Here is a 13,813-nt window from a genome sequence, read left to right as displayed (position 1 = left end):
TGAGGACATTGTCCCAGTCAACCAAATTAAGGGCATCTCTAAGCCGGTCAAACTTTGCCTTCCTAAAGTTCAGTGTTTTTGTGACTCCCTGACAAGTCCCCCTAGCGAAAGACAAGTGAAACTGTACAATATTGTGGACGCTATTTCCTAGATGCAGATTTGTTATTCTGTCAGGTCTATTAGATAGTATTAGGTGTAAAAGTGCTGCTCCTCTGGTTGGATTCTGCACCAATTGTGAAAGGTAACACTGGTCAACGCAATTTTTCTGGCAAAAGGTTTTAAAACATAATATGAACTCCGTTTTTGACTATCACATCAGGATTTCGAGATATTTTCAATTTTTGATGAAAATTACTCCTATCTAATGTTTTATGATAAAAACACATGATTTTCGATACTACATTGTATATTTTTAATCAACGAATAACAAAGATTACAAAGTCTATGTACAGCAAATCAAATATACTTACAGAATTAAACTACAAAATATAAAAACACATATATATGGCACACAGATGAATGACAAATGGCAGTTATTTGAACTTTCTTTTCTTGGCTGATCTGTGATGTACAGCTTCTGGGTTGTCTCTCATCAAGCTCCAGCAATAGTCAGCCATCATATGTGAGTCCCACCGGCCTTAATACCGTTCTTCCATTGTTTTAATGTCCTGATGAAAACGCTCCCCTTGTTCCTCGCTCACATCCCCAAGGTTCTCTGGAAAAAAGTCCAAATGGCTGTGTAAATAGTGAATCTTGATACTCATTCTACATCTAAGATTTCGCAGACTCATTAGTAGCTCTTCCACAATCTCTTCATAGTTGTCTGCTTTCTTATTCCCTAGAAAATTCTGCACCACATTGAAAAATGCATTCCAAGCTCTTTCTTCTGTCTCATTCATTGATGTGATAAAATTTGGGTCTCTCATAAGTGTTCTTATTTGAGGTCCATCAAATATTCCAGCCTTTTTCTTCTCTTCACTAAGACCAGGAAAAGTTGAACATATATAGTTAAAGCATTCTCCACTGTGATTGAGAGTTTTGACGAACTGCTTCATCAATCCAAGTTTTATGTGTAAGGGAGGAAAGACAATGTCCTTCCTATCCACTAGAGGATCATGGATGACATTCTTATCGCCAGATGCCAAACTCTGTCGCTGAGGCCATACAGTTTTCACCCAATGCTCTGCTGTAGCTCTACTGTCCCAGTAGCACAGAAAACAAGGGTGTTATCATAATAAATGGGAATTATGCATGTTCAAAGAAAACAAAGATATTCTCACATTTATTGGGAGACTAAATGAAAACTAAATTTACCTTAGTGAACCGTATAAACCGGCACTTTTCATACACTACTTATATTTATCATGGAATTCTTGAAAATGGGCTATATACCTGTAGCGCAAAAATGTAATGTGATAGAGAAATTATAAGATCAGATTTGAATTCAGCACCCTCAAATTGGTCTAAAACTGTTCTTAAAGTCCATTTTTTTTGTAGACCAGTGTAATTTTTCTTGGTTATTAGCAGAAACTTGTTGCCTTTATGGGTTTCGCAGGTCTCTGTTTCTCAGTTAATATCCGGGTAGTTAAAGTCCCCATAACAAGGACCTCATTATGGGTTGCAGCTTCATCTATCTGCCTTAGTAGTAGACTTTCCATGATTTCTGTTATATTTGGGGGTTTGTTACAGGCCCCAATGAGAATTTTGTTACTATTTTTCCCTCCATGTATTTCGACCCATATTGACTAGACATCCTCATTCTCCTCGCTAATATCCTCCCTTAAAGTGGACTTTAGACAAGACTTTACATAAAGACAACCCCTCCTCCTCTCCGATTTTTACGATCCTTTCTAAACAGACTGTAACCCTGTAAGATAACTGCCCAGTCATAGCTTTCATCTAACCGTGTCTCAGTTATTCCCACTATGTCATAGTTACCTGTAGATATTTCTGCTTCTAGTTCTTCCTCTTGTTTGTCAGGCTTCTGGCGTTTGCGAGCATGCAGTTGAGATTATTTTGTTTTGTTCCAATTTCCTCCTTGTGGTTTGTTTTAGAAAATGTCTTACCTCCCTTCCGAGTATGTTGCCTTGGGTCTTCTCATGTCCTTCTTCGGTATATTTTCTGGCTTCATGTTCGAGTCTAATGTCTTTCTTCCCGTCCCCTCGTCTTCTAGTTGAACGGCCTCCTGATGAGTGTAGCGAGTCTTATGGCGAATGTGTATTTCCCAGGTTTGTTGAGGTGTAGTCCGTCTCTGGCGAGGAGTCCGTGGTACAGGTAGTTCACACCGTGGTCCACGAGTCCAAATCCTTGTTGTCTGCACCATCGTCTTAGCCAGTTGTTCACATCAAGGATCCTGTTCCATCTCCTGGTGCTATGCCCATCTACTGGAAGGATAGAAGAAAAAACTACCTGTGCATCCAGTTCCTTTACTTTCTTCCCCAACTCTTCAGTCCTTTCAGATTGTCGGTAGCTCCTTCCTTGCTGTGTCATTGGTGCCAATATGTATCATAAGAAATGGGTGGATGTCCTTGGAACTGACGAGCTTTGGTATCCTATCGGTCACATTCTTGATCTTCGCACCTGAGAGGCAGCATACCTCTTGCAGTTATGTCCAGTCTGCAGATGGCTGTGGGCCATAACCAGGGGGTAACAAGGGGTCCGTATGACACTAGGGGGGCCATAACCAGGGGGTAACGAGGGGGTCACCTCCTCCTGTACAATGACTGATAACATATTCTGAACATTGGATACTGTGTTATGTCACAGCTCACCTCCCTTCACAATTACCTTTTGTTCAGAAGACAGGTTGCCTTTAACTGACAGTGAACTATTCTCGTGACATTTAAAGGCATTGTCCAGTAGTTTTTATCAGATCGGTGGGGGCTCAACACCCTGTACACCCACTACTCAGCTGTTGTTGGGGCCAGCGGGGGCAGATATCCTCCTGGGTGGGTCTGCAGTGCCCCACTATACAGGTGACTGATCTGTGTAGGTCTGCTCCAGTACTGAACACATCCGGCTGCCGCCGCCAGCATCGGGCACGGTTGATTGGCATCCACCGATCAGACTTCATCTATCCTGGTCATAGACCTTCTATACACAGACCCAGGCAAACCATTTGGGGGAACAATCTTCAGCCTGTCCTCCAGAGACCAGCGACGGAGGAGATGGCTCAGTTCAATGTGTTCAAGTCTATAAAGCAAAGCCGAATAGTCAGCTGTGAAAACCAGGAGAAACACGGGCAGAATGCCTGATTTCTGTCACACGTGTTCTTGTTCTGACATGTTCTGTTATTTCTTCTTCAGATTGTCTGATCGTCACCATGAAGAAGATGCTGATCTCTGCAATGAGAGGGGACAATGTTACCATTCCATGTGAATTTTCAGAATTTTCTCCTAATAGAATCATTAATGTGCATTGGACAAAATCACAGGATGGAAAATCTCTGGGAGTTTACAACTTTATTCCTGGAAAACCTGAGGCCTTCAGAGAAGGATGTTACATGGAGCAGGAGAGCGACATAGAGCGAGGAAACGCCGCACTGCACATCCCACAGGCGCAGTTCAGTGATGACGGAGAGTACACCTGTACTGTTATAGTGACCCCAGAGTCCAGGGAAGGGAGAAGCATCCTGCACGTGTCAGGTGAGCCACGTGTGCGGGGGTGTCAAGGGAGCCATGTTTGTGGGGTGTCATGGGAGCCACGCAGGTGTCAGGGGAGCCATGTGTGCGGGGGGTGTCATGGTAGCCATACAGGTGTCATGGCTAATTAATACTTGGTACAAAAGCCTTTGTTGGTGAAGAAGCTTCCAGACGCCTCCTGTATGGAGAAACTAGTCGCAGGCATTGCTCAGGTGTAATGATGAGTGAACATGCTCAGACAATGTCTTAACCAAGCATGCTCAGGTGTTATCTGAGCATCTGGCTGTGCCCGTGTATTATGCTTGTGTCCCTGTGGGTCCATGATTTGTGGCTGATAGACAGCCTGAGCACATGTGAGGATGGTGTGTATTATGGCATCCCAAGAGTTCAATTTTGGTCTCATCTGACTAGACTATATTATCCCAAATGTTGTGGAGCAAACTGTAAACGTGCTTGGCCGTGCTTTCTTGTACAGAAATTGAGTCTTGCGTGGTGAGCGTGCATACAGCCCATGGAGGTTGTGTGGTGATTGTGCATATAGGCCATGGAGTATTGCATGGTGAGAGTGCATACAGGCCATAGAGTATTGCATGGTGAGCATGCATACAGGCTATGGAGGTTGTGTGGGGAGCGTGCATACAGGCCATGGGGGTTGCGTGGTGAGTGCATACAGGCCATGGAGGTTGTGTGGTGATTGTGCATATAGGCCATGGAGTATTGCATGGTGAGCGTGCATACAGGCCATGGAGCATTGCATGGTGAGCATGCATACAGGCCATGGAGGTTGTGTGGTGAGCTTGCATACAGGCCATGACGGTTGTGTGGTGAGCGTGCATACAGGCCATGAAGGTTGTGTGGTGAGTGTGTATACAGGCCACGGGGGTTGTGTGGTGAGCATGCATACAGGCCATGGAGGTTGTGTGGTGAGCCTGCATACAGGCCATGAAGGTTGTGTGGTGAGTGTACATATAGGCCATGGAGTATTGCATGGTGAGCATGCATACAGGCCATGGAGGTTGTGTGGTGCGCGTGCATACAGGCCATGGGGGTTGTGTGGTGAGTGTGCATACAGGCCATGGGAGTTGTGTGGTGAGCGTGCATACAGGCCATGGGGGTTGTGTGGTGAGTGTGCATATAGGCCATGGAGTATTGCATGGTGAGCATGCATTCAGGCCATGGAGTATTGCATGGCGAGCGTGCATGCAGGCCATGGAGGTTGTGTTGTGAGCGTGCATGCAGGCTATGGAGGTTGTGTGGTGAGGGTGCATACAGGCCATGGAGGTTGCATTGTGAGCGTGCAAAAAGGCCATGGTGGTTGCGATGTGAGCGTGCATACAGGCCATGAAGGTAGTGTGGTAAGCGTGCATACAGGCCATAGAGGTTGTGTGGTGAGGATGCATACAGGCCATGGAGGTTGCGTTGTGAGCGTGCATACAGGCCATGGAGGTTGCGATGTGAGCGTGCATACAGGCCATGGAGGTTGCGAGGTGAGTGAATACAGGCCATGGAGGTTGCGAGGTGAGCGTGCATACAGGCCATGGAGGTTGAGTGCATTGCTTATAGTTTTCTGTGAATCAGTTATATCTGCTGATTCCGGGTCTTTCTGTAGCTCTCCACTGGTGTCCTCGGCTTTTGGACAACTCACCTGATAATTCTTTGCGGCCGGTTTATGGTGAAATCTTGCGGGGAGTACCTGGTCGTGGCCGGTTTATGTTGAAATCTTGCGGGGAGCACCTGGTCATGGCTGGTTTATGGTGAAATCTTGCAAGGAGCACCTGGTCCTGACCGGTTTATAGTGAAATCTTCATTGGAGCACCTGGTTGTAGCCAGTTTATGGTGAAATCTTGCGGGGAGCACCTGGTTGTGGCTGGTTTATGGTGAAATCTTGCAAGGAGCACCTGGTCGTGGCCGGTTTATTGTGAAATCTTGCAAGGAGCACCTGGTCCTGGCCGGTTTATGGTGACATTTTGCGGGGAGCACCTGGTTGTGACTGGTTTATGGTAAAATCTTTCGAGGAACACCTGGTCGTGGCCGGTTTATGGTGAAATCTTGTGGGGAGTACCTGGTTGTGACCGGTTTATGGTGAAATCTTGTGTAGAGCACCTGGTCGTGGCTGGTTTATGGTGAAATCTTGCAAGGAGCACCTGGTCGTGGCTGGTTTATGGTGAAATCTTGCGGGGAGCACCTGGTCCTGGCCGGTTTATAGTGAAATCTTCACTGGAGCATCTGGTTGTAGCCGGTTTATGGTGAAATCTTGCGGGGAGCTCCTGGTTGTGGCTGGTTTATGGTGAAATCTTGCAAGGAGCACCTGGTCGTGGCAGGTTTATGGTGAAATCTTGCAAGGAGCACCTGGTGCTGGCCGGTTTATGCTGAAATCTTGCAGGGAGCACCTGGTCCTGACTGGTTTATGATGAAATCTTTCGGTGAGCACCTGGTCCTGACTGGTTTATGATGAAATCTTTCGGTGAGCACCTGGTCCTGGCCAGTTTATGGTGAAATCTTGCGGGGAGCACCTGGTTGTAGCCGATTTATGGTGAAATCTTGCGGGCGGCACCTGGTTGTAGCCGGTTTATAGTGAAATCTTGCAAGGAACACCTGGTCCTGACTGGTTTACGGTGAAATCTTGCGGGGAGCACCTGGTCCTGGCCGGTTTATGGTGAAATCTTGCAGGGAGCCCCTGGTTGTGGCTGGTTTATGATGAAATCTTGCAAGGAGCACCTGGTCGTGGCCGGTTTATGTTGAATCTTGCGGGGAGCCCCTGGTCGTGGACGGTTTTAGTGAAATCTTCCTTGGAGCACCTGGTTGTAGCCGGTTTTGGGTGAAATCTTGCAGGGAGCACCTGGTCGTGGCCAGTTTATAATGAAATGTTCCTTGGAGCAAGTGGTTCTGGCTAGTTTATAGTGAAATCTTTATTGGAGCACCTGGTTGTGGCTGGTTTATGGTGAAATCGTGAGAGGAGCACCTGGTCGTGACTGGTTTATGGTGACATTTTGCAGAGAGCACCTGGTTGTGGCCGGTTTATGGTGAATCTTTATAGGGAGCACCTGGTCCTAGCCGGTTTATGGTGAAATCTTCTTTAGAGCACCTAGTCGTGGTGATCTTTCCACTTCCAGATTTCACCCCAGCAGTGATCATTGGACCCTTCAGTAGTTTAGAAATTCTTCTCTAATCAATGCCATCAGGGTGTTTTACAGCAATAAGAATGTGAAGGTATTGAGACAGCCGACTGGTGTTACCCATCATGAGAGGTTTCCTTGAGGGGGGGCCTTGGTAATGAGACAGCTTTTGATCAGCATCAGGTGCCCAGCTCATATTATTGATCAGTAAGGGGCAGGATTGCTTCCTAATTACTGATAGATCTCGGCCAGTGTCAGGACTTTCCGGGGCTTTTTGCTCCTCTCTTTCTTCATGTGTTCAGTACTTTACCCTGCGTCATCTCTCATTATTACACATAATTTATGGACATTATGGTGATTTCTGTCCTGTGTGGATTGGACTGGTCGTTCCTGACATCTGGAGAGAATTTCATGACAATAGCAGCTTTACCATAGATTTACTAAGAACATTGCTGACGCGTCCAATCCTTATTTCCGCCGCTGTATGTGTGAGATATTTATGTGAAAAACTAAGTACACCTTTATTGAATTGTATTGTTTTACATATCAAAATGTACCAAAGAAAACAGGGAAAATCCTACCTGAGATGTACAATACAAGACAGTGACATTTTTAATTGAGTCAAAATGAAGTACGGTTCACCCTTCCTGCTCCATATGTATTGGGAGGGTGATCCAATGCCCATCAGTAACTACCCTTCAGAAAATGGGAGACCTTTATAAAAGCAGAAGCTTTAGCGGTTTGCAGGTCTGGAGCATTCAGGAAAGCTGGAGGAAATCTCAACACATCAGCAATAATCTTAGAGAAGAAATTGTACCTGCTCATCAATCGGAGAAGGTTACAATTTATCATATATACACAGTGACTGCACCAGCAGAATAATGAGTGCAGCTCTGGAGTATAATACAGGAGGTAACTCAGGATCAGTAATGTAATGTATGTACACAGTGACCGCACCAGCAGAATAGTGAGTGCAGCTCTGGGGTATAATACAGGATGTAACTCAGGGTCAGTAATGTAATGTAAGTACACAGTGACTGCACCAGCAGAATAGTGAATGCAACTCTGGAGTATAATACAGGATGTAACTCAGGATCAGTAATGTAATGTATGTACACAGTGACTGCACCAGCAGAATAGTGAGTGCAGCTCTGGGGTATAATACAGGATGTAACTCAGGATCAGTAATGTAATGTATGCACACAGTGACTGCACCAGCAGAATAGTGAGTGCAGCTCTGGAGTATAATACAGGATGTAACTCTGGATTAGTAATGTTATGTATGTACACAATGATTGCACCAGCAGAATAGTGAGTGCAGCCCTGGAGTATAATACAGGATGTAACTCAGGACCAGTAATGTAATGTATGTACACAGTGACTGCACCAGCAGAATAGTGAGTACAGCTCTGGAGTATAATACAGGATGTAACTCAGGATCAGTAATGTAATGTATGTACACAGTGACTGCACCAGCAGAATAGTGAGTGCAGCTCTGGGGTATAATACAGGATGTAACTCAGGATCAGTAATGTAATGTATGCACACAGTGACTGCACCAGCAGAATAGTGAGTGCAGCTCTGGAGTATAATACAGGATGTAACTCTGGATTAGTAATGTTATGTATGTACACAATGATTGCACCAGCAGAATAGTGAGTGCAGCCCTGGAGTATAATACAGGATGTAACTCAGGACCAGTAATGTAATGTATGTACACAGTGACTGCACCAGCAGAATAGTGAGTACAGCTCTGGAGTATAATACAGGATGTAACTCCGGATTAGTAATGTATACCAGGAATCTGCCTACACTCTGTATAACAGATAATAGGGTAAGACGCAGACAAGTCAAACACTAGTGGGAACTCTGCTGACATAGTGTTGTGTGAATGGACATGTAATTATTTCTGCCGCGATAATAGTGTTGGGTGATCTCTTTTACAGCTCTGCCCTCCGCTGTCCTGACACCTGGAGATGCCGTCACTGTGGAGCTGGGAAGTGAGAAAGTCGTGTCGTGTGAAGTCACCAACTTTTATCCTAAAGATGTTACTATTCGTTGGGTGCGACATGAGAAAGATTCGAGATGTGTGGCCCTGGAGCGAGGAACCTGCACCGGTGACGCCGTCAATAACCCAGATGAGACATTCAATGTCACCAGTCACCTGACCTTGTATCCCACCCTGCAGGACACCGGCTACAAATACTCATGTCTGGTGACCCACCGATCTCTGCACCAGGAGCTGATGACGAATTTCACCCTGACGGTCACAGGTGATTCCTAAATCCTCCCTGAAATGTAATGTATGAGTGTTAGGTGTGGGCAGAGGCTCTAGAGACCTCACCATCATCTTCTTTTGTGGCCATTATTCTAGGTTTCTCCAATAGTAACTGCAAAATCACCTGAACTCCAGGGACTGTAGACCGAGGTAGAGACATAAGGAGAAAAGAAAAAACACATTATAACTAGAGATGAGCGAATATTTCAATGTTTGATTCGGATTATGATCGCCGAATTTGCAATATTTGCCGAACATAACCGAACATCATTGGCGTCATTGGGAGGCAAAAACAAATGCATGCACAACACCTTATAGTGGCACCAAATGCTGCCAAAACACATCAAATGAGGGACAGACACCAGGAAAGTGGCCTCAATTCACCCACAGTACAAATTGCTGCATGGCACTACAGTAATCATCCAGACATGAGGTATCGGGGTCTGGCACAGTATTTACAGCTTTCAATTGAACGTCACAGTAAGACGAGGTGGGTGAGGGATCGATGTATGCATCCTGTCCAGGGAGCCCTGATACCTTATGCAACAGCTCAACCTGCTTTCAGGCTCAGCCACACTCAGGTGGCACAAATATCAGTTTTGTAGACTACCATTGTCAGAAAAATCTAAGGATAGTAATACGGGTAGTAGAGACCAAGGAAGTGGAGGCCTGACGGTCTCGGAGTCCCACTGCTACATTCAACACACATGAAGGAGACCCAACCAGGAGTGTTCACATTTAAACAAATGAGGGCCTGACACCACCGAAGTGGAATAACTGTCACGATAATAGAAATAGTATAATTGGGACTGAGGCATCTTCCACTACAGCTAACCCAGGAGATGTAGACCAACCATGACTGTTCACATTTCCACAAATTTGTGTTAACATCAGCAGCAGCCACAGAAGCAACACTAAAGATATCACAGACTGCAGTTACGTGACATTAATGCATCACACTAAGAAATCACCTAGTCTGTACAGTCTGCGATTGGGGTGCAAAAGACCTTGGAGATCCATGACTTGTTCATCTTGATGAAAGTTAGGCGGTCAACACTTTCAGGGAACTGCCGCCTGCGCTTATCGATCAGGACACCAGCAGTGCTGAAGATACATTCTAAGAGAATGCTGGCTGCCCGGCACGATAAAACCTCCAAGGCATGTGAGGAGAGCTCGGGACACTCATCCATTTTGGAAGACCAAAACGTGAAAGGGTCCAAACTGTCCCTGATGGTATTGATATTCAGGTCTAGAAACTCCTGCACCATCCTCTCCATTCGTTCACCACGTGTAAGACTTGGACTCTGTTGTGCTGGTGCACGAGCTGGTCTGAAAAAAATGTCAAAGGACTCACAGAAATTGCTTCTTCCACCTCCGCCACTGCTGTTTTGGCATTGACGAACTGATGTGCCAGAGGTTATAAGTCTAGAGCTGTGATGCGAACTGTGTGCTTCACTGCTGTCTTGGGGAAAAGCTCTCTTAAGGTAGTGTAAAAGCGTGTTTCGATACTCCAGCATTTGAGGGTCCCTTCCTAGGGCGGGAATCATCTAGCAAAATTTGGTTTTATAACGTGGATCTAATAAAGTGGCAACCCAGTAGTCAGAATTATTTCTAATTATTACTATACAGGGATCATGTTGCAGATAGTGCAGCAAGAAGGCACTCATATGTCGGTCTCTACCAGGAGGTCCAAGCCCATGCCGTGTTGTTGGCTGGGTAACAGTGAGGCTCGTTTCCTCCGTCCCCTCCCGCCAACCACAAACAACAGAGAGGGGAGGATTATCTTCATCTGACAGTTGCTTTCCCATCACCTCTTCCTCCTCCATTTGTTCTTTGGATCTTGCACCTTCGATAACAGTTTGTCTGTTATCACCAGCCCCCCTCGATCGCAGTAATCCACCCTCCCTTGGCACTCGCCTGTGTGACGACAGTCTTGAACTTAGAGACAATGTTATCCCTTCCGTATCCTCCTCTGTTTCCTCTTCTTCTGGGACCACCATCTCCTCCTGCAGCCTATTCAAAGTCTGCTCCAGCATATAGATGACCAGAATAGTGATGCTGATGACGGCATTGTCAGCGCTAACCATCTTAGAAGCCATTTTGAAACTATGCAGAAGGATGCAGACGTCCTTAATCTGTGCCCACTCCGTAAATGTGATATGCGCCACATCTGTACTGCATTGGCCCAGGCTATACAACATGACATACTGCGTCAGGGTTCATTGTTGCTGCCACAGTCACTGCAACATGTGCAGAGTGGAATTTCACCATGTCGGCACATCGCATATCAACCTGTTAACTGGCATGGACAAAGACCTCTGTATCGATCTAAGTCGATGCCCTGAGGAGTGTGAACGGAGGAAATGAGCACACAGCTTACGTGTTTTCTGGAGCAGCTCACCCAGGACAGGATAGTGGCGGAGAAAACGCTGTACTACCAGGTTGAGGACGTGAGCCATGCAAGGCACGTGTGTGAGCCAGGTTCGCACAGTTATCGGACACAGCCTTTACTGGATGCAGGATCAGTGGAGACAGCTATTGATCAAACTCAGCCTGGAGAGCTCTCCACAACTCTTCAGCTGTATGACTGCGATCTCCAAGGCATATCAATTTTAATACTGCTTGATTGCAGTGAGCCCTGGCTGCGTGGTATGGAGGTGGTGGGGGTTCACTCTGCCCTTTTTGAACGCGTGTCTCGTGAAGGCAGAGGTTGAGGGTGCAGGTGGAGGCCCTAGAGGAGGCAGAAGCAGTGGAGGAAGCGTTAAATGTACAGGTTTGCCCTGCAAGCTTTGGGGATTCCAAGACTTGTAGAGCAGCATCTGTCCCCACAGACACCAGAGTCACCCAGTGCCCAGTCAGAGAGATGCAATGCCCTTGGCCATGCTTACTCGCCCAAGCGCCTGTGGAGAAATGCACCCTGGCAGACAGAGATTTAGTCAAGGAACAGGTGATGTCTGCGACATGCTGGTGTAGCGCAGTCACAGCTTTCCTAGAAAAGTAATGGTGACTGGGCAATTGGTACTGGGGGACTCCGACGGCCAACAGCTTTCGGAAACCATCTGTATCTACCAGGCGGAAAGGCAGCATTTCTGTGGCCAACAAATTGGAGATAGTGGAGTTCAACTGTCAGGAATCCCACCGCGCTGCCACTAATATGTCACAGTTCACGTGGAGTATACCTTTCTCATCCCCACCACTCACACCAATTTGTCATGAACCGGGTTGTTTGGTTGCCCCTGGTTTTTTCTGAAGGGGATTTATCTATATACTATTTCCCAGCTCTCTGGCTCCCCCCCCCCCCTTACCCTCAGGTCAGGTCAGGTACTGCACCTAGGATAATTAGTCGCCAGCAAGGCTGCCTTCTATGTACTGGCTATTGGGCACGCTGCAGCTAGGGCGATATAACTTCTCCCACTCAGGCGGGAACAATAATTATCAACTCCGCCGGTCGCTACAAAGCCTCCCAATTGCACAGGACAAATTCTGCTGCCACCAGCTCCGATTTCTTAATTATTAATGGGTCCGGAGCCAACCCAGATTAGTAGCGTAATTCACTTCAGAGAACGCGACAGTTCGTTATAGAGCAAGGAGAGACAAGCTAGTAATTTTATATTTTTACTACAAAAAAGGTAGGTAGTGGTAACAGAGGTATAAAAAGATATTATAAAGAAGACAAATATCATATGTACAATACAATTATAAATAAAATGGGATTAAAGTTGAAAAACACTTACATTTTGTTAGGTCATATCATCTTATGGCTGACCGTGTGCTGTGGGGGGGGAGGATGAGCATATATCCAGATGCATCACCCCTGTCTCTCAGCAGGACCCCGGACAAAGACATGTGAAGACTGCTGCATCACTCACTTCTTTCCTAGCCTAAAACCCAGGCACTCCCCCTGTGGTGACCTCACTTAGAGGCTGAAACCTCTCCTTTACTTAGAGTTATGGCACCAATTTTTATGCCTAGCTCGCTGTATGAATCTCGTATACGGAAGACACAAGGATCAGGATGTGCACCACATCGGTGCGATTCTTTTAAGTGTAAACACGGCATAATTACATGACCTGCTTACGGAGAAACCCGCTCTTTACACTCGTTGAGTTTAGCTTCTAGCGATTTCAGGGAGTTATAGATCCCTCGATGGACATCCAGAATATATAATTCTTATATCTCTAGCCCTGATCGGTGCCAATATATATAACCTTGAAAGAACAATAGAAGCTCAGGCTTTCTATACCAGTTTTAACCAGTACCAGGTGGGAGGGGGGAATGAGTAGGGTAGGGAGACTTGTCTGCCCGCAGCATAGAGCCATATAAATTATTGAGAGAGGAGGGAAATGAGGGGTTTTGGATTACACACTCAGGCAGAGTGGGAAGAGGGGTGGGTCGGAAAGGCCCACAGCATGTGTCTGAAAGCCATGGAACTTTTTCAACCTCTTAGCTTTGTCATGCATATGAGGAAACAATATTTTACATGACCACAACTACGGTACCATGGGTTGGCTGCAGTGCTGAGATAGGGCGGAGTATGGTGAACTAGACAAACTGCTGGACCGTGAGAGAGGTGCAGGTGGAGATGTTATGGTAGATTGAGAAACTTGTGTGCTTGTTCTCTGAGATCGGTCAAAAACAGCAGGCATGTCCGCTTCCATTACTGCTGACAGCGGGCTCTCAGTCAGCGTGACTGGAGCGGATAAAGAACCTGAGGTTCTGCTGTCCAAGATCTGCGTTTCAATAGTTGGCATGATAACAGAGGAGGAGGAAGCAGCAGA

The 13,813-nt window shown here is 46.2% G+C and overlaps 1 protein-coding gene across 1 annotated transcript in view; it reads left to right on the top strand.

The window, feature by feature from the left end:
• LOC143806311 (uncharacterized) overlaps window positions 1-13,813 on the top strand; it is a 57,648-nt gene that overhangs the window by 7,969 nt on the left and 35,866 nt on the right. The window contains exons 2-3 of the mRNA XM_077286555.1: window positions 3,306-3,644; window positions 8,704-9,030. Coding sequence (XP_077142670.1) covers window positions 3,306-3,644; window positions 8,704-9,030 — 666 coding nt within the window. The remainder of the gene's footprint in view (window positions 1-3,305; window positions 3,645-8,703; window positions 9,031-13,813) is intronic.

This window comes from Ranitomeya variabilis, chromosome 2 (genome assembly GCF_051348905.1).
Source record: "Ranitomeya variabilis isolate aRanVar5 chromosome 2, aRanVar5.hap1, whole genome shotgun sequence".
Taxonomy (NCBI): Eukaryota; Metazoa; Chordata; class Amphibia; order Anura; family Dendrobatidae; genus Ranitomeya; species Ranitomeya variabilis.
This window is presented reverse-complemented; position numbering and strand designations above follow the sequence as displayed.